Source organism: Gracilinanus agilis, chromosome 6 (genome assembly GCF_016433145.1).
Source record: "Gracilinanus agilis isolate LMUSP501 chromosome 6, AgileGrace, whole genome shotgun sequence".
In the NCBI taxonomy this organism is placed as follows: domain Eukaryota; kingdom Metazoa; phylum Chordata; class Mammalia; order Didelphimorphia; family Didelphidae; genus Gracilinanus; species Gracilinanus agilis.
The window spans coordinates 166773998-166799621 of NC_058135.1; the positions used below are offsets into that span (position 1 = coordinate 166773998).

Consider the following 25624-nt stretch of genomic DNA (forward strand, 5'->3'; position numbering starts at 1 on the left):
AAGGTTTCGATTTCCTCAAAAGTTTTAAGTGTATTAAATAGCATGAGAAATTCAACTAGCACTTCCTATGTAAGGCAAAATGTACTATGAATTGGACTGAATAGAACAAGCTTTTGCCTTCCCCCATTACTATTACTAATCCCTCCATTCCTTCGTAGTTTTTTTTAGCTCAATAATATTAGATCAAATGTGAGGATTTATATGAATAAAAGATTCATGAACTAAATTTTCTATCAGCCTGTTTCTCTAACAGTATTATAATGTTGAAGTAAGGTGTTTTTCCTATTGAAGAATCTATAAGGTATGAAAATTCCTTTTAGGACTTTAATACCAACAGTCTTTTGGAAGAGATTATTAAGAAATTTATTGTAATTCTAGATCTATTTGCAACTTTTTCTTTTTCTTTTTTTCCAAATTTGCTCTTAAGCAGCAAAACAAATTTCTAGATGGCTTCCAAAACACTAATAAGACCTCCTCTTATCTGAGGCTTCTTGAAAATATAAGCACATTCTCACAAGGAAGCCCAGATCCAGGGCATTTTGCAATAATATTGTTAAATGAATAGAAATAGTCACAAAACTCTTCTGTAATACATGTTGTTCAGCTGATCACAGATTGTCACACTGAGCTTAAGGAGCTGTCTCCTGAGAAATCAGTTCACCTTATCATTGTGTTTTCACAGAACCAATTAACGATGTTAGGCAGGATATGCCTGTACTTTGAATAGTCAAGAAGACAACAACTTTTATACCTTTATTATACAATATTGAAACTTTTTTTAGCAAAAATTATTATTGTAGGGGGCAGCTGGGTAGCTCAGTAGATTGAGAGTCAGGCCTAGAGACAGGAGGTCCTAGGTTCAGAGCCAGCCTCAGACACTTCCCAGCTGTGTGACCCTGGGCAAGTCACTTGACCCCCATTGCCCATCCTTACCACTCTTCCACCTATGAGCCAGTACATAGAAGTTAAGGCTTTAAAAAAAATTATTATTGCATGTCATGATTATTGTATCATATTCTTAGAGGTGAATCCTTTTGCTAGCTAAATTTATGTAATTTGTCTTCACAAGCCTGTAGAGAAATTATAAGAATTATAATTCCTACATTTCCTTCTAACCTTTTGGAACTAGGGAATAGGTTATTCATTGATGTTTGTGACCTTGATTATGAAATGTTGGAACTGACATAGGAAATGACTTTTTAAAAAGCAGGCATAGCCTTTCTGCAGCGTTAAATTGTGAACCCTCTATGTTGTTTTTGATTGTGAACAGTTTTAAGTCATTATAATATTTCATCACAAAGTAGTAAGTCTGTGTGAAATTAGGATTTTAAAAATTCATTGACCAATTTGTTCTGTATGTTTAGCCAAACAAAAATGTTGTTTCAAGTGTTTGTCTCTAACTTTTCCATACTATTTTGTACATAAAAAGAGAAGTTTGGCTGGCCATGCTGGTGTTCCGAGCAAAGCTTAATCCAGAGCTTGAATCAGTCTTTTACTCTTGGCAAATCAGAAGTCATTTTCCCTAAGTTAGAGAATGTTTTTAAATGTTTGTCTTCGTTTTTCTAATTATGTGTGTTTTCCTTTTTGCTAACCAGGAGCTGCAGGTAAGTTGCAGCCTGGTGTAGGGGCTGCTTAATCTGTTGTCACCTGTGAAGTGTCTGTCTGTTTTTTCATAGTCTCTTATGTCTCTGTTTTAGTGCAGATACATGGTTTAGACATTAGAATTAGCTAGTCCAAAATCATAATGCATAGAAAGTTGAGAGAATTATATACATTGTCTAAAGTTGCTTACAGGTTATCATGTTTTGATCCAGTTAAATACAAACATTTAACAATATGATAACATTTTTTAAAAATTAAAGGGCTGATTGAAACTCTGTTTATGATATTTATGGCGATATTTCTACTTGTTACATGTTTTCCAAATACTATATTTTCAAAAGTGGTTTTCAAGTAACTAATTGTCTTGTTTTACAGGGTGAAAGTATGGACAATTTCAACTGGGGCGTCCGTAGGCGATCGTTGGACAGTATTGACAAAGGGGACACTCCCTCCTTACAGGAGTGTCAGTACTCTGGCAGCACACCCAGCCTGAACTTGACCAATCAGGAAGATACTGATGAGTCCTCAGAAGAGGAAGCAGCACTGACAGCAAGCCAAATACTCTCCCGGTCCCAGATGGTAAGTGTCTAATTTTTCAAATGATTGAAGAAGCAACATGGTGCATGGAAAGAGTGTTCTGAGTTCAAGTAACAGCTCCACTCACTGTGTGACCTTGGGCGGATCATTTAACTTCTGGATCACAGCTAGGAAGACTTCTCTGTACTCCTGTCTAGATGACCTAAATTCCATTCCACCTTTTACTTTATCAACATGTGAATTCATTTTTTCCCCCTCAGACCCTGACTGTCAAAGTACATAAACTTTACTTGCTTTCATTAGAGTCTAGTCATCAGTAGCAATGTTATATAAGAGCTTTCTATAACATGGGGATAATAACAACTCATAAAGTTAGGAGGCTAAAGGAAAACCTTTTTTCCAGAGTATATCACAAACTTGAAAGTATAATATAAATGTCATTTCTTTCTTCAGTCATGGCCCTCAAGGGTAAAGGTCTTATTGGCTTTAACTGCCACATTTTCAGATGACATAAAACCTGGAGAGATTACTTAGATGACAAGAATTGAAACAAAATGATCTTACTGACTAGAACTCTAGACAAAAACCAAAAAAAAGAGGAAATGTAAAAAATTCAACCAATATTCATTCATTAAGCATCTATTTTGTTTAGATCCCTGGAGACACTAATAATTGCACTTATGAAGCTTACAAGCTAATAGAGGCAGCCTACACATTCACAAATTATTACAATTAAGAATAGACGAGAGAGAACAAAAGACAATACTATAAAGAGGGAAAGATCACATCCCCGTAGACCAGGAGTTTTTAACCAGAGGTATCTATAAACATGAATGGGGGGGGGGGGGGGAGTCACCTGACATCTTTATTTTCATTACACTCTAACTTCATTTATTTCCTTCATTTATTTTAAAGTATTCTGGGAAGGGGTCCATAGACTTTACATGACACAAGAGAAGTGAGCTTTATTCCTCTGAGCTAGAGGAACCAGGGATGCTTTATGAAAACCGAGGCAGCTAGGTGGCCCAGTGGATTGAGAGGAAGGCCCAAAGATGGGAGGTCATGGGTTCAGATTTTACCTCCCACATTTCCTGGCTGTGTGACACTGGGCAAGTCACTTAACTAGACAGACAGACACACTATGTGGGAGAGACTTGAAGCTGTATAAAGCCAGTCTTAAGGATTCATGTGGGGTTTCCAGTCTAGTTGAGGGAATGTGAGACAGACATAGAGAGATGAGTAATGGAAAAAAAAAAGTGTCAGAGGCACAGATATTTTCACTGTAATAGTATTAGTATGGAAAGCATTGAGGTATTCTAGATCAAGAGCTGGCCTTGAAGTCAGGAAATCCTAGGATCAATCCCTGCCACTAACATTTACTATCTGTGGGACATAGGGAAGGTCTTCTCAGGAACCCACCTATGACTTTAGTGGTAGAGAAGGTGCCTGTCTGCACTGATGGAGGAAATTGTTCCTCACTAGAAGTTCCCTTCACTAATGAAATCACAGGCCCGGTTTTTTTCTTAGCATTTGCATTAGTTAGGTTTGACTTATAGTTATGGTTGTTTTGGTTCAATTGATGCATTATCTGAGAATGTTACATCTGTCATGATTGGTTTTGTAAAGAAAACAGGAAAAAATTCAAAAAATTACTGAAGTGGATATTTTAATCCAAACATCAGAATGTCTTAACAATATAAACCTGACTTCCTACAATCTTTGGAATTATTATCAACTCCTAAATGTATACCACATTGTCCTCTTTCCTCCTCCTCTTAGTTAAACAATGAGTCCACTCTCGATGAAATACCAGACCACCCCGATTCCCTTCTTCAGTGCCAAGATTCAGCTCTCAGTGTCACCACAGAAGAAGTGCTTCAGATCAGAGCTGACAGCCCAAGCGTGGAGGCTTCTCTAGATAATGCTAACAGCCAGCTGCCTGAGGTGGGGAGACAGGTGGGCTGGCGCATGGCTGATTGGGGCTCTCCTTAGCACTCTTTTACTACTCTTTTCTTTCCAAAGAATTTTCATCTGTTACACTGATTTTTAATTTATCTTCAGTATTTCTAACCTGTGGGAAGGTCTTAATTTATATTTTTTGTTAATGCCTCAAAAATTAAGAGTTGATATATTATGGGAAACAACCCACAGGTTAAAAATAATTGCCAGTATTTTCAATAAGCATTTTGTAGTGCAGAATAACATTAAGTTAATGGATTAAATGCTTTTCTGGAGATGGTGATCATCTTTCTACAGCACTTTTATTTTCTTTGAAAATACTGCTTTGTTCCTTTTTTTGCTTTGTGTTTGGGTTATGTGATTGGTGCTGTGATTGGGATTAAAACCTCAGGCCAGCTGTGTTAGCAGTTGGTGCAATCAAATCCTTTAAAAAGGACCTTGGAACACTAGTATTATGGTTTTTGGAAAGGCCTGTGAGGAGTAAGCCAGATTTCAAGCTAATGACTGAACAAAAAGATGTGAGTATCTTAGCTGCCTTTTTTGACTTTTGTAGATGATTACTTTTTTAAATGCAGTTGCTGTAGTTTTTTTATGCTTTTTAGGGAAAATAAATATAAAGGTGAAATTTTAAATGGCTCTTGCTCCATTATAGGTGTCAGTGTAGTGTAAGCATTGCTAAATAGTAGAAAATCACATTTTTCTCTCAGTTGTTACCAAAATAGTGGCTGTCATAAATTCTCTTCTCATTAAGTAGGTTATATGGGATATAGAACTTTATTTATTATTATTATTACTATTATAGTTATTATTCCAGTTTATTAAGTAATGTTCTCAAACTCTTTATGCATGTTTTGTTTGAAGATCTCATCTTTACTAGTCTTAGGTATTCTCCCCCCCCCCAAAAAAAAGTACCTAATGTGTGCCAGGCTCTGTGCTAAATGTTGGGGATACAAATACAAAAGGAAACACAGTCCTGCCCCTCAAGAAGCTTACAATCTAATGGGAGAAGATGAAATACAAAAGGAAGCTGAAAGGGAGTAGAAGTGGGGGAGCCTAGGGAGTGCTAGGATGGTAGAGAAGTCAGACATGTCCCAAAGTAGTGCAGGTAGAGGAGAAATGAGGAGATAACTGAGCAGAACTCTCTCTTTAAGTTGATGGCCCCATCATCCAATGAGAGAAGCAGAGGGTAGTGATGAGATGGAGTACCAAAGCTAATGAGAGCCTATACGGTGATGAGGTTATTCCATAATGAGCTTCCTAGGGCAAGATGGAGAAGCCCCCAAAAAAATATAGCCAGGTGAGAGATGAGGAAATATAAGAGCTGAGCTTTGTAAATAAATCAGATGTCTCCCCTTATTTCTGCTTACTTAATTGGTAAATGCTGATAAGGAAATGTAATTATGGGAAAGAAAAGCAGAGTTCAACAAAATATAAGTTTTTCCCCCTCTGCTTTCTTCTTCCCAAAACTTGGGATTATTTTTTTTTTAAACATAACAGGAGAGGCTGAAAAGCATAGTAACTAGAGAGCTGGCTTTGAAACTAGAACAATGTAAAGCCCTCCCTGTCTCCTAATACTTAATAGCACAGGCCACTTCTTCTTTTCAGTGAGGTCCAGGCAACTTTCTATCACTCTTAAGTCGTAGAGAAGGTGCTGACTTGCCCTAGTAGACAGGGATGGCTCACTAGCAGTTTCCCTATACCAATGAAATCATGGCTTATCCTTATATCCCTGTGACCTTATGCCCTCACTCTCTCTTAACTGGGAAAAAGTTTTATATAGGGATATATATATAAACGCAAATATATTTGCAGGTAATATACACACCCATATCTTTCCATTGAAATGGAAGAAATAATTTTATACATATACTCCTCTAGTAAAAATACTGACTAAGTCTTTATAAAGTAAATAGTATAGAATCAAAAAGTAATTCAAAGTGTCCACTTAGTGGGAAGCTCCTATTCCTTCTAGTAATTGCTACACTAAATAGCAAAAGTAAACTGTTAACTGTCATGGTCCTATTATAAGTGTTTAATCAGTAAGATTAACTTTGATTTGAGAAGCAGCAGCATAATAGATAATCATCTGGAGAGATGGTTGAGAAACCATTAGTTAAAGTCCTGCCTCTGACACATAGGGATCATAGGAGACTCATCTGACTTTTCAGCACCTCAGCCTTCTCTCTAACACTCTTTTGTGTCAGAAGCATTACTGACCTGCATTGAGAAAAGGAATTTTCCTACTGAGTGCTCACTAAAACAATAAAATCTTATGTCTGGACTAAAAAAATTGATCAAATATTCCAATTAATAGTATGTTACCATGGCTACAATGAATAGATTACCATCTTGGGGAGGAATAATCTTTACATAATAACCAAAAAAGAAAAGGAGGCAGACAATTATTTTCTTTCTTTGTATTCCCAATGCTTAGTACAGTGCCTGGCACTTCATTGGCATTTAATAAATATTTGTTGACTTGAAGAAAATTAAGGATCCTAAAAGGCAGATATGAAGAGATAGTAAATTCTAACCGTAGGGTAGATAGTCTATAAAAGGCATATAATTGGGAGAGACAATGCTGAATTTGAGTAGCAATAAGTAGGAGAATTTGACTAGACTATAGAGTTCATGAAGAGGTGCATCGTAAAATAATATCAAAATGATAGATTGTGTATGACATCTAGTATCTCCCTAATTTTTGAATCAAGGAGGGGAGTTGGGAGGAAAGCTGATTTCATGCCGTGAGAAGGGAAACCTATACTATTCCATTCTGAAGCTTAGAAGTTACATCATAGAAAAATAGCCCCAGCTTTTAGAACTTTTAGAACATTGCCATTATACCATTTTTCCCTTTTGAGATTTTTTAAACTCTTGACATAGTTTAAAAGATATAGTACTTAATAGAAGATTCCATTTGCAAAATGGAAATTTAGAGATGAAAGAAGGGGGAGGTCCTGGAAAATTGATTCCAGCCCATTTATTTCATAGATGAACAAACTAGTGCTCAGAGGTTAAATGGTTTGTCCACAGTCAAATGATTGATTTTTAGCATTCTCATTGACAGTAAAGATATTGCGAGGTCTCTTAACTGATGGAGATACTTCTTTAAAAAAGAAACCAAAAAACATTGGTTTTTAGAGTTCTGTAACCAATTGCCAAAAGTCTGATTGACCAGAAGCAATGGTGACTGTAATATTCAAATGGATAATGAGAATAACGTATTGTTTAATTCAGGGGGAAATCTTTTAATATCACATCCTATATGTAAGTAAACTAACTATTTAGAAGTATTCCATTCTTTTGGATGGGCAGTGGTAAGGAAGAAGTCAGTAGATGAGAAAAGATTGAAAATGAAAAATGGGAGATAATTTTGCAAGTAGTCGTGACAGAGGGATGAGAAGGAATGGAATCAAAAGTACATCTAGAGGGGCAGCTGGGTAGCTCAGTGGATTGAGAGCCAGGCCTAGAGACGGGAGGTCCTAGGTTCAAATCCGGCCTCAGACACTTCCCAGCTATGTGACCCTGGGCAAGTCACTTGACCCCCATTGCCTACCCTTACCACTCTTCCACCTATAAGTCAATACACAGAAGTTAAGGGTTTAAAATTTAAAAAAAAAAAAAAAAAAAAGTACATCTAGAAGGACTGGCCCTGGTGAGGGAAGGGGTCACACCTCTTCCTCAAAGATTGCAATAAAAAAATGAAAATGAGAGTTATTAGATATGTGGGTGAAGGAGGAATGAGGAGTCAAGGATAACACTCAGATTATAAACCTGGGTAATTGGAAGAATGGTGGTATCCTTACAAAAAGGAAAGGAGTTTGAAAGTTGGGGAGATTTGGAAGTAAAAATAGTGAATTTAGTTTTGAGCATACTGAATTTGACATGCTTAAGGAAATTCAGTTCAAAATATTCAGTATGCATTTGAAATATCTATGAGGCAAGATTGTAATGACTCTAAGACTTATAGTATCTCAGTAGATCATTATGAAGTATAAATGAGATAATATATACACAATGCTTATAAACCTTAGAATTCTATGTAAATGTCAGTTCTTATACTTTATTATGATAGCATCCTATTTTCCCTTTGGGGCTACACAATATCATTGTATACTACAGTTACATCATTGAATTTGGCAAGAGACAAGTGTAAGTAAGTTTTACAATGGATACTTCCTTTTATGGAGTTTGGCAACTTAACTGCATTTGTTCTTTAATATTCATCGCAGAAAAATGAACTTTTAGTTGGATTAATTTTATATGCCTTACATGCTTACATTTTTTCCCTCAGGGCATTTATAAAGGAAATTTCAAAACAAATCTTAAGACTTAAAAACTATTAATCATATATGTTGACAGTTATTATAAGCCTGAGATAGTAAAAGAATCTTTGATTTCAAATGAAATATCAGTAGATGTAGCATTTGTATTGCTATGAGATTTCCAAGTACATTTTACAATCATATTGGCAGTATTTTGCAGTTTTCTACAATATTTAGAAGGAAATACATTGTCTAACACTCTAAGTGACCGAACCAGTGACCCCTCACTTAGCATTAGTCGCATAAAATTTAAAGGTAACTAAAGATTACTTATAATATATCTAAAGATACTCAAAAGGGGGCAGCTGGGTAGCTCAGTGGATTGAGAGTCAGCCCTAGAGACGGGAGGTCCTAGGTTCAGAGCCAGCCTCAGACACTTCCCAGCTGTGTGACCCTGGGCAGGTCACTTGACCCCCATTGCCCACCCTTACCACTCTTCCACCTAGGAGCCAATACACAAAAGTTAAGGGTTTAAAAAAAATAAAGATACTCAAAAGTAAAATAGTATGAATAAAGAAATAACTATCAAAATAAATAGGTGCGCTGGCAGCAGTGCCATTTATTCTATATTTCCCCTATAAAAAAGAGTTTCTTGAGGTTGGAGATTGTTTTTCATTATCTTAAGGCCACACACACTGTCTTAATAAATGATTGTTGGGTTGGATTGGACAGTAGACATCATAATGAATTTACTTTATTAACAATTTGAAAAAGTAATGAAAACTCTCATTGTTTATAGGATGGAAATTTATTATTAAAAAATGAACAAGTTAGTATGGCTTTTGAAGAAGAGAGGTCATTTGTTACACAAGAGCAGCATGAATCTCTCATGTGTCAAGAAATTCTTGTATTAGAAGAAACTGAAATCCCAGAACCCCCAATCCTTGAAAGCTATCCTGAATCAGTATGTGAGGAGGACGTTACCCTTGCTTTGAAAGAACTAGATGAAAGATGTGAAGAAGAAGAAGCTGACTTCTCAGGGTTGTCCAGGTGAGAATGTACTCCATTAGAAGAGAAGAGCAAATATTTGTAACAATAGCATTTTATATTTTCTCATTTCATAGAAAATTTAACTGCTTTCTTATCTACTCTTAAGGTTTTTTTTTCAAAATAGTTTTTTATATAAGCTAACTTTCTGTTTTGAGAGCCTAGTGTTTATAGTGTTGGTTGTTAACTTCAGGAGCCTTCATCAGGAATGTCACAGGAATCCAAACTTTTATTTAAGATAGCACAGTAGGAAGGAAAGAAGAAACTGGGTCAACTTTGAGCAGGTCAAAAGCTCCATAAGATTCCCAGTAAACATATGTATGTATGTATACATGTATGTGTATATACATATAAAAAGGCACTTTGGTTTGATGGACAAAGTGCTAGACCTGAAATCAGGAAACCTTGGGTTCAGATCTTGCATCTGATTCTTAAAACTGTGAGTCTGTGGGCAAGGCACAAACCCTCTAAGGCCCTGTTTCTTCATTTATAAAATGAGGATAACACCACCTATACTACCTATCTCCCAGGACTATTATAAGGATGAAAGTAGAAAATATATTGAAGGTGATTTGCAAACTTTAGAGTGTTAGTAAATGTTAGTTATTCAAATGTATTTTTATAAATCATAAATATCTTGATATTAAAGTCAACTATCACATTAATATTTCAATAATCAACTTAAATCCTACCTCTTCTAAAAAATTTTTCCCAAATGCTTTAATCTAAACAGATATTCCTGTTCTTTGAAATTCTAGGAATCTAAAAGTTTTAATCCATAAATTTAAATATTTTATATTGTCTCATTTTCTCCTAGAATTATTTGTTAGTTTATATATTGTCTTCCCCAACCAAATTTAAGCTCTTCCCAGATGGGAGCCACTTCTTATATTTCTTTTGTATGTTTTGGCCAGCACAGTACAATACTTACTTGGCATTAATAAGTAGTTATGAATAAATACTTGTAATGTATTTGATGATAGGATAATTTTAATAAAATAAATTTGAAATTAATGTCAATGAAAATGGAAGTAGTCAGGCAGTGGTGGCATGGGCCCAGAAAGAGGTAAAGAGATGAATATGCCTGACGTGCCAATTGCAGTTTTGAAGGATAAGAACAGTAGGAAATGGGGAAGTAAAGTCTGAGTAATATGTATTAGAAATCCAAGAGCTAATCAGTCTTATAGTATAGTTCCAGTTAGAAAATTGGTGTGTGATAGTGAAGATTTATGCATATTTGGTGCTGGCTGATTGCTGGACACAGTCAGTGGTACTTACATTGTGAATTATTTTTTAAGCGTAATGATTAATTGTTAATTGTTATTGTTAATATTTATGTCAATAGCCAAGATGAGGAAGAGCAAGATGGCTTTCCTGAAATCCAGACATCCCCACCACCATCACCATTTCTTTCTGCTATAATAGCAGCTTTTCAACCAGTGGCATATGATGATGAAGAAGAAGCCTGGCGTTGTCATGTCAACCAAATGCTTTCTGACACAGATGGATCCTGTGCTGTCTTCACTTTCCATGTGTTCTCCAGGCTGTTTCAGGTCAGTGAGGTTTGGGGTTCCTAAAATTCTTCCGTACTATTAAAACTTTTTATTATTTAGTTCTCCTGAGATCAGGTTCTCTTGAATAACAGTAGTGATTCTCTGGAAATTTCTTCTATCCTTCTATCTGGATCATAGTCTTCCAAGCACAGGTGCAGGATAATGCCTCTAAGCGCTTGAAGAACACCCAAGCCATGTGGCTCCAGCCTTACTACACATTACACACCTTCACTTCACTACACTCTTTCCAAACCCATCCCCCAATATATATGGCATCCCATGTATTCATTCAAGTAGTTTTCCAAGCCTGAAATATACACCCTCCTCATCTCCACTTGGGAATCTGAGCAGAGCTCTGCCCCGTGACCCCGGTCCCCAGAGAGAGGTGAGGAATGGTGTGTGGCCATGCACACTTAACACATGTTTGTTAAATTAAATTGGAAGTATCTATTATAAACCCCCTAACACAGAGTGTAACTATCAGAATGACTCAGGCCTATTTCTTCTTTGATCCTAAAATCACCAAAGTGGAATTATAATGTCACTTATCGCCTTAGGGTAAGTTCAGTTATCTATTAAAAGCCTTTACCTATGCTAAGTAAGCACCATCCTGTTGATGTCAGAGAGCCAAGATCTGAGTGGTCAGGACTGAAAAGGCTGCCTGCTTGCACCTTTGGGAAGCTTAGTAATGATCATAACTTCCAGGATCAGGATGAGAAAAGCACTTTATAAATCATTAGGCACTACATAAATATAGGATATTACTATTATAAGACCTGAGAATTATGATTGAATTTGGAAGATTAGACTAATTCAAATTAATACATCAGCATATAATATCAATTAAGTGTATATCATTAAATGTTTAATTGTGTTATAGAGGCAGCTTTGCCTTTGTTTATACTGTGCCCCTCCCTCAAATACCCCTTCCACCAACAAATCTTGCCCAGCCTTCAAGGCCCCCTTCCTGCTTCCCGTTTCTCCTCTTAGCCTTTCTTGATCAGTTGATCCGATTCCCTCCTTTGAACTCAATGTATATATTATTTATACCACTTGTTTGACATTTCTCCACATTGCTTTGTATTATTTGGCTTTATATACTCTATCTAGTTGGATTATAATATCCTTGATGGCAAAGACTGTCAGATATACCCAGCTTTCACTATCATAGGCCATTCTCTTTACAGACTGCTTTAAGGCACTGTAGTAAAATTTATGCCTATTTTTCACTATATCCTGAATACTATTCACCAATATAGCCAAATTCCTATATAGAAGATGCAGGAGACATCATCAAACATGGAGGAATACAGCATGTGTTGGAGGTAGAAGAGACACTTCTGGTGTGCGTCAGAAATAAGAGTGTGCCTCCATAGTCCCTCTGATCCCTGAACAACAAGAAGTCTCCACGGAGACTTAACTGTTTGTTCATTTCCACATTACTCTTATTTCCACATTGTTTAGCAGAAGACTGACTCTTGTTTCTATCTTCTTTCTGTCTGTCCATTCATAATTTTCTTCCTTTCATTAAGTATTTTGAACCAAACAAGTATTTGTGTGTTTGAGTAAAAGAAGTGTAGGGTAAGGGGATTGGGGTCCAAGAGAACACCACAATTTTTCCCATTTAAATGAATTGAAGTAGGGTTTTCATAACATTTTTACCTTAATAGACAATTTCCATGAGGCAGATCTTGTTTGTACAGCAAAGAATCTGTGTATTTATTTTATAAACCTAGCATTTAGTACATAGAGTATGTATTTGGCAGATATTTGTTGAATTAATAACTGTTATCAGAATTTAAAAATGGGGGGAGAGTTTACAGAACTCAGTGAAGAATGGTAGATATAATATCTTTGCCTCGTGAGTTTTCAAAAAGATACTTTGTTCAAAAACAAAATTCAGTTCAATTCAACAAACATTTAAAATTATTTGTGTGAGGCATGAATTAGTACAAAAACAAAAATTAAGCATTCACTACCTTCAAGGAGACTATAATCCACTGGGGAAATAAAAGTACATATATGAATAAACTAATACAAAGTGATTTTAAGAGAGATTTGGGGGGTTCAAGAAAGGTTTCATGTAAGTAATAATAACTTTGAATGTGTTTTGAAAGACCTGAGACCAAGATGAGGAAAGAATTAACTCCAGACATCTGTCTGGCCAATTCCAGCCCTGAATATATCGTCACAATGCCTGTCGATAATGTTCTATTATGACAAACTCTTTTTAAAAGTCAGAAAGGTCTAGTGAATCACTTACCACATCCTGGTAGTTTCAGTTTCTAAAATGGTTCTGTCATATTATTCTAAATGTCTTTCTTCAACTTTAGAAAATTTTGTTTCTTTTCATGTATATTTGTGATTAATGGTATGAGCATGCCTAACTCACATTCCTTTGATGAATATTTATTAGACCAAGATGACATATTTTTCACTAGTACAATGACAATTTTCCTAGAATACCACTAGCAATAATAAACAAATTATCCACTTTGTCCCTTTCCAGTCCCTGACTATTTTTTTTTGTCATTTCTATATTGTCATAGGAAGTGTGTGTGTGTGTGTGTGTGTGTGTAAGTAACATTTTCTAGTCTACTCCTTTGGCAGTCAGACTGGTAAAGTATATCAATTGACTCCTTTTCAAATAATGTTTTTAAATGCATTAAAAAAAAAAGTACAAAGGAAACCAAAGGTAGTGAAAGGTCCTAATTTTTTTTTCTATTTAAGGTCATGGACTTCATAAAATCTATCTGTGAATCTTAGTTGTTGTCTTCATTTTGTTATATATTTTTTCCATATTCTTATGTATCTTTGTATTCTTGTTTTAATAGGATATTATATTTGATGGCATTCAGCCATTCTTCAACTGATAGATCTTTAGGTAGTTTCAAATATTTTCACTCTACAAAGGAAGTATATGTGTAATATGTATGTAATTAGGTTTTTCTGTGTGTTTTCTTCTAGACCATTCAAAAAAAATTTGGAGCTATTACAAATGACTCAGTCAGTTTTCTTGGTGAGAGTCTCCAACGAATTGGTACAAAATTTAAAAGTTCATTGGAAGTAATGATGATATGTTCAGAATGCCCAACAGTCTTTGTGGATGCTGAAACGGTAAAATGTCATATGTGGGCCCAATATAAGGGGTTAAAAGTTTATTTTGTGTAATTAAAAAATCTTAGAAAGCTGAAAGTGCCTTTTGGTGTAAAAAAAGGTCAATATATATCTTCTCTTATTTTTAGATTTGTTTCACTTACAGGTTCTTCCTGATTACTTTCAGCTTCTAGTGCTTGCCTCCCAAATTACCTTGTATTTACTTCATATATATTTTGTATATATACAAAAGCATATGCGTTGTTTCCCAAGATAGAATATAAGCTCCCTGAGGACTTGTAAGTAGGAAATATTAAAGTCCAAAAGTCTCACAGCCAATTAGCAGCAAAACTGAATGCACCACCCAGATTTTTTTGACTCCCAAATCAGTTTACATTCAACTATAGCCCACTAAATAAGCCTAAAATGATCCTCTATAGCCTTTCTCCCAGTACCCTGGGGGAAAAGTAGGTGGGCTAGGGCAAGCCCTAAGCAAAATTTTTGTTTGCTGTCCTGCATACTCCTTTTTACATTATTAATTCTCTGTCCCCACCCCCAGTTAGGTGGCCCAGGGTTCTTATCCTGTGTTCCCATCCCTAGTATCTAACCATTCTTCAGATGATTCACAAGAAACATAAATGTTTCTCCTCAGGGCAGCTATTTTGTCAGCCTCACTTTCACAAGTTGATAATGCAGCAAAAATCTGGGTTCTCCTGTAACCCTCTTCTAGCTCTAGGCTCTAGCCCCTTCAGCTTGGTGTTCCTAGGGCAGTTCTTTGTGATGACCATGCCTTTCCCTCCCCCAGCATGGTTTGGATCATGATCAAGGTTCAAAGGAGGGAATTGTTAAGACTAAAGTGACTTCATTTTGTAACTGTAATTTTTACCTCCTAACACTGACATCCTTGGAGTTTCATGCCTTTCAAATGTTTTCTTTAAAATCTCCCATTCATAAAAAATTTGCTCATACCCAAAACCAACAATTGCTACTTGACTGATAAAATCCTGTTTCCTTCTTGCACTATATAAAAATCCTTTAAAAACCAAAGAACTATCAGTCTCTTGACCAAGAACCTTAGACCCGATTTGTTTCTGCAACCACATGCCTTGCTAAGTGAATCATTGTCTGGATGCTTTTTTAAAAAATACTTCATAACATGAGTATTGACCTTTTCACAACACAAGCATATTTCTAGATGTAATTAGTGGATGTTGGATGTCTATGGGGAATATTCTGGCTTTCTCAGCCCTCTTTAAGAAACTAAAATAGATCTCAAGCTTCTCCAATTAAATGTAAGGCCACCCCTACTCATAAGGGAGAAATAAGCACATTACCTCTAGGACTTGATCCCTTGGGTGAGCAGAGATAATGCTAATACATCCTTCAACTGCAAGTTTTTAATTTTGTGACCGATACAAAATTGGCAAACTGTATAAAAGTAAATTTCTGCGTTTACAGTTGATGTCATGTGGTTTGCTAGAAACACTAAAGTTTAGTGTGTTGGAATTGCAAGAACACCTGGATACATATAATGCCAAAAGAGAAGCAGCCGAACAGGTGAGTCATTACAATAAGCATTTTGGACTTTAATAGAAAGGATAAAATTGAGTTGCTGGTTTGCCTTTGGCCATAAATTTTAAGGGGCAGCAAAACAGTTTAGATAATTGATTTAGACTCACATCTCTTGGGTTTTTACAGCTTTTCAAACACAATTCTATCTGCCTGTCTTGGGGTGGGTGGGTGAAGCAGAGAACATCTGAGATTTTGTAATTGAGTGGCCTCCAGGCTGGGCATTCATTGTACTTAGGTGATAGGTATGATAATAACTTCTGTAGGATAGACCAACTAAGTACATACTTATGCAACTGAGATTGGAGAATTAAATTCTTTAAAAGGAAAGAAGAAGGAAATATTTATATAGTACTTATATACTAGGTATTGTGCTAAGTGCTTTATGAATATTATCTCATTTGGTTAAAGGAGGGAATATGCATTAAGGTACTCCTAGACTATGAACCCTGCCCTCTGGTATGGGTGGCTAATATAAAGACTGATAGATGGCTCATTGGATTGAGAGCCAGGCCTGGGTTCAGATCTGGCATCAGATACTTCCTAGCTATATGACACTGGGTAAATCACTTGGCCACCATTGCTTAACCCTTACCACTCTTCTGTCTTGGAAACAATACACAGTATTGATTCTAAGATGGAAGGTAAAGATGTTTTAAAAAAAAAAAAAAAGATTGACATTATAGATTACTGACCCCTACTTTTTCTTCAGTACTTTAGTGACTTTTATGAGCCCACCGATGTGGGTAATCTCTTCATCAAAGCAGATCACAATTCATAAACTTCCTATTTTGTGTAATTTTTGTCTGTGTTTTCATAAATGATGCACCTCATGTGCCAGAGACTTTCCTCCAGATCTTATTAACATCTAGGAGGGTATTTAATGGGGCATCAGGCTGTCTGTTACTCTTTTCTTGACCTAATGACCTAATCTCCACCCTTTTCTAACCATATCCTTCCCCAATGAGGCTTAGTCCCTTATGCCATTTCTCAGTTACCATCTAATACTGAAACCATGTAATAACTTGCTTGTACCCAAAATGAATGAATGGAAAAGTAAAACAGTGTGCTGGAGGTGTAACACTGGTGATACAAATAGAAAGGGGAACTATTCTCAGGGTTCACAATCACATTCTTAGAGGGGGAGCTAGCATTGTAGAGGAAGTCTTAGGTACAAGTAAGCACTTATTAAACAACTACTCTGTGCCAAGCACTATTCTAAGCACTAAGAAGAAAGAAAAAGGCAAAACCAGATCTTGCCTCAAGGAATCTACAATATTATGGTGACAACATGTGAATGACTGTACAAACAGCCTAGAGAGATAAATTGGAGATGATCTCAAAGGGAAAGCACTAGCAGTAAGTGGGATCAGGAAAGGCTTCTTGTAGGAGGTGGGATTTCAACTAGTAGAAGAAAACTTCAGGAGAAAAGGATAAAAGAGTGCCAGACACAAGGGGCAACCAGTAAAAATGTGCCAAATCAGTATTTGAATTGTCTGGTACAATGAGCAACCAGAAGGCCAGTAACATTGGATTGTAGAGATTGTGGAAGGGAGTAAGGTATGAGGAGCCTGGAAAGGGAAGAAAGGGTCAAGTTATAAAGGGCTTAAATGCCAAACAGAGAATTCTGATCCTCCAGGTTCTAGGAGCCACTGAAGTTTATTGGAAAGGTAAGTGATTAGAGGTCTAATTCCAAGACTTAAACTTGTGGAATGTTCCTAGGAAGGTAAGGGTTACAATGAAAATGGTGTTTGTGCAATGTATTTTTGTTAGCTCTCTGCAGAATGAAATAAAAAGGCAGGAATATCCTTGCAATGACTCAGGTGATCAGAATTCTAGACCAGTGATTGCCAAAGTGGGCGCCACCACCCCCTGGTGGGTGCTACAGCAATACAGGGGGGCGGTGATGGCCACAGGTGCATTTGGGGGCAGTGATAGTATGTGACAGGGGGTGCTAAGTAATATTTTTTCTGGAAAGGGGGCGATAGGCCAAAACAGTTTGGGAACCACTGATCTAGACTAATAACTCAAATGTGGAATATAGGAAGGAGAGAGATATTAATTTGAAAGACCCTTATTCAGGGAGAGGTTGGACTAGATGGCCTTCTGAGATCCTTTCTAACTCGGATGCTATGAATTGGCAGCAATCTTTTTATTTGAAGATATAAAGTCAGTATAGGTGCATTGGTAACATACAGCAGCTTCAGAGCTGAGCCTAGAATCTAAGGCTCAGTTTGAAGTTTTCTTTGGGAATGGTGTTCCCTCTCTGATGTGAGGCATCATTGTACATCATTCTAGATTTTGGAAGGAAAATAGAAGTTATGGTATAATACTGCTCAGTTTCTGGACACTTTTAGGTCTGGGGTACTTCACCTGTTGAAAATTGTAAATCATGGGCTTTTTTAAGCACATATCAAGATGAATATGGAAAGTGTTGAATAAACATATTTGATAGAAATCTTGAGCTCAATACAGAGTATTCCCAGCCATCTTGATATATAACATAGCTTGAGATTTAGTGAGTTGCCTTTATAAGTCAGTGCCCCTCTGCCTTACACAGTCCTCTCGGTGCCTGTAGTATAGAATCTTTTCTTGTATTGACTCATACATTTAGAGCTGGGAACGGAACTTTGAGATCATCTACTTCAACCCCTTCATTTAGACAGATAAGGAAAAAAAAGACCCCCAAAGATGTAAAGTCACTTGCCTGTGGTCACTCAGCCAGTTGCACCAGAGCTCAGCCAGGCCTCTTACTGGCCACCCTGAAACCACCTCCTGCTTTTGTGAGAATGACATGGCAGTGCTTGGGACTAGGGGTGGGGGCAGGAGAGGTAATGAGAATATAAGGTAGCTATTTTTATACATTGTATATTATTTTGTAAACAAAGGACTGAAATTATATTGGAGGGGTGAGAAAGGTCGGATTTTTTTAAGATTTAAAACAACTGGTATATTTGCCAGTGTTGATAGTTTTGTTTTTTTATTTTTTAGAAAAGCTGCCCTGGCATGTTGATTCTGTTGGAGAGCAGTTCATGAATAAAGATAAATGCATAATCTTGTGATAGAGGTCTACTGGTGTAGTTTGATATTAAGAAATCTGCTGGCTAGCATTTGACAATAATTTCTGTCAGCCTTATCTCACTAAGAGTACACAATGTGTTTTTCTTCAGTGATGCTGTCAAAAAATAATCCAATGACCAGTTCATTCTGAATGCTTGGGGCAGAGGTCCAATCTAGTCAAAAGTACTGTTTTGAAATAACCGAAATCAAGTCTTATTTTCTATTCTCTATGGACCAAAAGCTAAGAAAGAAGTGAAAATGTTATTTTTATTGACCATTGAAATGTTTTAGCTAAATGCTATAAACAGATTTTTCCCATGCCCTGAAATTTTGCTGCGTAGTATTTTTACCCATATTGAATATGTTACATAGGCCCAAATCAGCTTACCCAATAAAAAATGATAGCTAACATTTTTTCCTACTATCCCATTTGATAGTATATTTTTATCAAACAAGAATATGTTAACTGTGTATGACTTTAGGAGTAGAAAAAAAACACTTGCTGCAGAGGAAAAATTGATCAGGTCTATATCTGATTTTCAAAGCTAAAATGTTTCTTGCTACCCATGATTTTTCCCCATTTGTTATAAGGTTTAAAAAGGATCTTGGATTCTGTGTCACTAATTGAAACTGACACCACTGTGTTCAGAGAATTCCACTTCTGATAAGCAAACAGACCTAGTTAATTCACTAAGAAGCCTTTATTAAATTGACCAGATGGGAAATCACATTTTTCATTTCCCAGTCTTACATTTCACAAAGGTTAGATATAGGTCATGAAGATTTCCAATAAAATCTACAATAGTAAAGTGGACTATTTACTGATATATATGTATCTTGTGGTAGCCACAAGTGAAAGAAGTCTTACTATGTTTGAAGTGATATGGTAACTGCACTTAAATCTCAGCAGTGTGTACATTACCTTATTGTTCCCGAATAAAATTCTATATCATCTAAATTGTAGTTAGAGCTTCATTTTACTCGTGTTAAACAACCTTTTACATTCTAAAGATGTAATAATATTTGTCAATTCTAAATAAATAATAAATAAGTTTGTTTTACTGCAAATAATATATACATCTAAGGAAAATCTTTTAACCAAATGTACAGAGTCATGTTTAAGTGCTTTGAAATGTCATGTTTATTTGTATCTAAGACAATGGTTTTCCTTAAGTTTAAGGTACTTATTAATTATACTTATCCTCCATGTGCTTGATTCTGTGCAATTAAAAAAATTAAAAATGATGGCAAAACATTTTTCTGAACAAAGGTTAATGGTATTTCGGCAGGAGCTTTTCATCTGAGGAGGTGGTAGTCATCATTTGGATTGGTGGCAGTCAGAAGTCTTGTTTTTTCAGCCCATTTTTACCACATCTATCCTACATAATCCCATTTGGGCAAAGTCATCAGAGTCACCTTTCTGATTCTGGGCTTTCTTATCCACAAAATAGAAATAATAAAAATTGTACTATCAGTCTCACAAGGCTATTAGGAGAAGAGTACTTTATAAACTGTTGGGTGATGTATCTAAATGAGCTTTATTTCCTCTTTTCCAATTTTTAGATAAATGGTTGCAATTATTTATCCTGCATATGGATGGACATTATTACAATATAAAATTTGGTTGGACATTATTACAATATAACAAGGAAAAGAAACACCAATGTAATTGTTGATGTTAAATTATCCAGCAAAAGAGTAAGGTGATGACTACAGTTAAAGGAAATAGTAATTCTCAGTCCATCTCTAGAACCCAGAATATCTTCATAGATACCAAATACCATAATAGAGTGGAAAAACCTGCCCTCCACTCTTTACTGGCTCTTGAGCTGGTCACTTTTCTACTCTCTGATTCAGTTCCTTCTTCTGTAAAATGTAAGCTATCAATAGTTGAGAGGGTTGTTTTTGTGATAAGGTATGATAAGCACCTTACAATGCCAGGTGCCATTATGTGACTCGGCCGGCATGGCACTGCACTGGATAAGCCTCTTTACTCAAGGTTACTTATGCATTTTTTTTCTGTAGTGGTTAGACAATTGCAAGAGGACATTTGGTGGTGGTGATAACATGTATAGAAACAACACAGATGCACAGGTAAGTGGTCTTATTCTTGCTTTCTTGGTACATTTCTGAGGCAAATTAAAATAACTTGTGTGTCTTAGACCTTCTCTGATATTCTTAAAAAGTAATAAAGAATATTTGTAAAGCTTTTCATTTTAGTTATCAGAATCATCTTTGTGAAAGTTGAGTCCCTTGAAATATTGGCTTAATAATGAAAATTTTACTTTAATAAAAGTAAGCAACCAGTTTGTGATACGAGATTTAATAATATTCAATAGATAAGCTAGATAAAAATCTGTGTACCAGTCAGTCCAGGTCTGCTTTGAGTGCAGCTGCCTGTAAAAGAAAAGGAATTAGTATCCTCCCTCAGTACTTCACAGATTATTGTCTAGTCCAAAAACCAGACCCAAAATTAGCACTCTGGAACTATATTACAACCTTTCAGATGATGAAATTCTAATTGGACACTTTGTAATTTGCTCATATGAAAGTTCAGTGAAAATACGAATGGTTCTGCATTCATTGCACCAAATAGACATTGCCAATATCCCAGCTAATTGTTGCATAAGGAAAAACATTGTCTGTTTTGCATTTAATAATTAAAAGGAATTAAATAATATGGTGTTAATTAATGTAATGTTGAATTACCTTCCTACTCCAAAGAATAGTGTTGAGGAGTTATGATCAGCTAGGAAGGTACATTTTTAAACATTTTCCACAGTGGCTTGCTTATTTTAGGGGGGAAAAAATTAGCCTGAAGAATCATTTTATATAGTCAGGGATGTTTAAATGAGAACATTGATTGTTGGCTTTCTTATTAGAAAAAATGAGTTAGAATGAAATACTTTTGCTTTCTTTGAAAAGCTGTACAGATACCAGGCATGCTACAAGACTAAGAGAGAAATTCCAGGTGAAAGAAGGAAGAAGAAAGGGTGGGGCTTAACATCAAGAGAGAAGTGAGAACATTAGTAGAGAACAGCAAAAGCAAAGGCAAAATTTGGGGACTTAGTCACTGGAAGCCATCATGGTTGAGAGTGATTCATGGGATTAATGGGTGTTTATTTAAAGTAAGGAGAGTGTCTGTTCTCATACTCAGTAAAACTTAAAACATTAAAAACAGGGAGAATATAAGTATATGTAACAGTGCTATATCTTCTTGTGCTTTTCTTTATTTGTGCAACTCACTGATAACCCTTATGGTGGTGGTGGGACATTCTCTGCAAATAGTGATTTTCAAATATAACTTCCCTTATAAAATTATACATGACTTTAAAAATACTCTTAAAAATATGTTATATTAAAAATCTTCTCTTAAAAATATGTTATAAATAAAGTTGTCCTTTTCTAATATGCATTATATTTGAAATATTTAGAGACAGAAATTCAAAATGACTTTTGGCTATTATATAGTACTCTGGTGGTATTTTCTAAAGGATTAAAAATATGAACACTGAGAAAATATAAAATATAAAAATGTAAAGTCATTTCTTGAGCTGAATGTTGATATAACCCCAATAGAGTAAATCTTCTCTTAATGCCACATATGGTATACTCAGTATTCCAGACTCCTAATAATTCACTTAAATTCAAAAAGGCTCTTCGGCTGTGATGCTATTGTACACAATAACAGAAATGGGACAGAAACCTAAAATGTAGGAAATCCTATCTTCACTGACAGTTTTTAATAACTCACATAAACCTGTACATGGAAATGCTTAAATAATTTAGGAGACTATTTTTATTACATTGGCGTACTTTATAAAAAGTAAGCAAAATTTACATAATAAAAATTTATATTTTAATTTTAAAATTATTATTCTCTATAAATGAAGGCCTATGATTATTTTACTGTTGTTTTTTTTATTTTATTAAAGGCATTTTATTTCAGGTTTTTTCTTTTAAACGCTTTCAAAAACATAGATAGAAATGAGAATATATATGGTACTATTCACGTTATAAAATTTGAATAATTTCTTAAAAGTTTAATGTTGTTGGCTTTTATATTTTAAGTATTTAGCAATTCACAAATTTTCTAATTACCATCCAACTGTATTATATTTTGGCAAAGCAAAAACCTAGTTTCATTTCTAAGTGCTTGATCTTTTTCTTTTTGGGAGGAAATATATTTCTTTCAGTATTCCTGGGACATCTATGACCCTAGTTAAAATGATTTCCTATACTAATTCTTGGTCTCTTTCTTCCTTTGTATTTTTTTGTGACCCGCTCACCTTCTTGCTTAGCAAATGGAAATTCTAGCAGTAAGTGAACTGTCTTGATTTATAGACTTACTTAACCATGTCAGACAACAAACCGGTCTTCATCTGTCTCTTGTCCATTTGTGACATAGCAATGTTTTTGTCATAGACTACCTTAAGAATAGTGTGTGCTTCAGTTTTGCATAGTCCTAACCCATGAAATGTTGGTCCTACTGTGATTATCGAATTTTCTAATTAAATCTAATTAGCAATGGCTTTTTCTAAAAAATGTTTAATAATCATTAAAAGACCCCTGTTAACATCACTTTCTTATTTAATGAGGATACAAAATTGGGGGAGTTAATAAAAATTCATTTTAAAGAAGGAAATGATTATTCTTACTTCTAAGTAAGAATTAATCTAGTTTTTGTTCACTCTCTCAGGCAGCTGTAAGTAAATGCAAAGGGATATGTTTTCTCTATGATAAAAAAAATAACTTCTGTTTATTTAAAGTTGTTTTCTTGAATTTAAGTGTTATGCAGGCACTGTGCCTTTCATATAGCCTGGTAGACCAACATTATTATTATGTTGGAAATATGCTTAAGCTTAAAAATAAAGTACATAACCAAAATCAGTGATTCACCTTTAAGTATTAATTATAAACCTAGATTCCCTAAGCATCTTTCATCTGCCTTTAATCAGCTTTATACCCTATTAACTTGTTAAAATTTCCTACATTTCCTTCTCTGCAGTAAGCAAGTAACTGTTTACAAATTCTTTGCTGGAAAGCTGGCTAAAATGTGTCTTGTCATATGTTTATAGAAAAAACAATTCCTAAATTTTCACATAATGTTGTTTATTCCTAGGAACTGGAGTTGTGTCGAAGGTTATACAAATTGCATTTCCAATTGCTACTTCTGTTCCAAGCCTACTGTAAACTTATTAGCCAAGTAGATACAATCAAAAATGAAGCAGAGGTAAGTATATATATATATATGTATATATACATATAAAAATACATATCATTTAAATATTCATATATTGGATCATTGTTGAAATAATCTAATTCTTAAAAAGAACTTGCTAGTTAACTATCTTGGAGAAGTTATAACACATCAGTTAAGACAAACAATTTCTCAGTTCTTGAAATAATTTTTCATCATTTATTACTTCAAGATGTTAATATGCAAGAAAACACTCTCAACAGGGTATTCAGTTACCTATTAAAAGGTTCAAGGCTTCTAAATATCTCATTTGTAATGGAAGATAACTCAAGCAACAAATAAGGTACATAAGGATTAATCAAGAGATAAAATTATACAATAAAGCCTCAAGCCTATTTTTGATGGCTTCTTAATCAGGCATTGTTCCATCTGTAGTTCCATTAGTGCATTTGAGAATATGAACATATTAAAATCAATTTGTAATGTTAGAAATAATTTATAGGAGCATTGACTCTTAGTTAATTGATTGAATTAGATGATTCTGTTCTATGATTTTAATTTCAGTTTTCTTCTGGAATATGTTTTAATTGGTCACATCCTTTATCTTTTTTCTTTTATGTTGGCAAAAATTCTGCCAAGCCATCATTAAGATTCGGTGACATGGGGGCAGCTGGGTAGCTCAGTGGATTGAGAGTCAGGCCTAGAAACAGGAGGTCCTGGGTTCAAATCTGGCCTCAGACAATTCCTAGCTGTGTGATCCTGGGCAAGTCACTTGACCCCCATTGCCCACCCTTACCACTCTTCCACCTAGAAGCCAATATACAGAAGTTAAGGGTTTAAAAGAAATTAAAAAAAAAAAAAAAAAAAAAGATTCGGTGACATGCCATCTACTTCTTTGTAGGGCACATAGTTGTCCTGCATATATCTTCATATTGTGTGTGTGTGTGTGTGTGTGTGTGTGTGTGTGTGTGTGTGTGTGTTCAGAGATCAAATGATAGTATGATCTCATGGTTACTGTACAAATTAGAGCAGATATTAAACTTGTCCTTCATTATATATGTAATATCTTCAATGGGGTAGGCTGAATCCTGGCTCTGCCACTTGTTACTTAAGTAGCTTTGGCTAAGTTACTTAATTTTTCAGGGCCTCAGTTTCCCTTTCCATAAAAGGGTAGGTTGGGCTAATGTCCACCAAGACTTCCTTCTTAATAGACATCATTATCTTTTATCTCCAAAATTCTATGTTTCTATTTTATGAAAAGTATCTCGTTCATAGTACACTTATGTAGTAATGGAAAGAACAAATATATTTAAGAGGAAACCAGCTTACTATAAAATTTATTCTTATATAATTGTTATAACTGTAATCTGTCTTTTATTACATATGGAAAAGATTATGAAAGGATTATTTGTTTTAGGTCATTAACATGTCCGAGGAACTTGCCCAGTTGGAAAGTTTTCTTAAGGAGGCTGAAGCTGCTTCAGAGAACATTGAAGAGATTGATGTGTCTGAGGCTGCACAGACAACAATAGAAACTGCCATTCATTCTCTCATTGAAACTTTGAGAAATAAGGAGTTTATGGCAGCAGTAGCACAAGTCAAAACTTTCAGGTAAAATATGAATTCATTCAAAAGTGAATTTTTTAGGGTTAAGCTAAAATAATTTACTACTGACCATTTAATGATATTCTTCTGTCTTTCTATGCATTGATAGTATAGAGGACAGGGGCTGAGCA

The 25624-nt window shown here is 35.2% G+C and overlaps 1 protein-coding gene across 1 annotated transcript in view; it reads left to right on the forward strand.

Annotated features, from left to right (window-relative positions):
- FRYL (FRY like transcription coactivator) overlaps positions 1-25624 on the forward strand; it is a 163030-nt gene that overhangs the window by 134793 nt on the left and 2613 nt on the right. The window contains exons 51-60 of the mRNA XM_044680887.1: positions 1978-2181; positions 3919-4083; positions 9163-9413; positions 10756-10963; positions 13931-14080; positions 15518-15616; positions 20714-20782; positions 22990-23007; positions 23811-23921; positions 25306-25499. Coding sequence (XP_044536822.1) covers positions 1978-2181; positions 3919-4083; positions 9163-9413; positions 10756-10963; positions 13931-14080; positions 15518-15616; positions 20714-20782; positions 22990-23007; positions 23811-23921; positions 25306-25499 — 1469 coding nt within the window. The remainder of the gene's footprint in view (positions 1-1977; positions 2182-3918; positions 4084-9162; positions 9414-10755; positions 10964-13930; positions 14081-15517; positions 15617-20713; positions 20783-22989; positions 23008-23810; positions 23922-25305; positions 25500-25624) is intronic.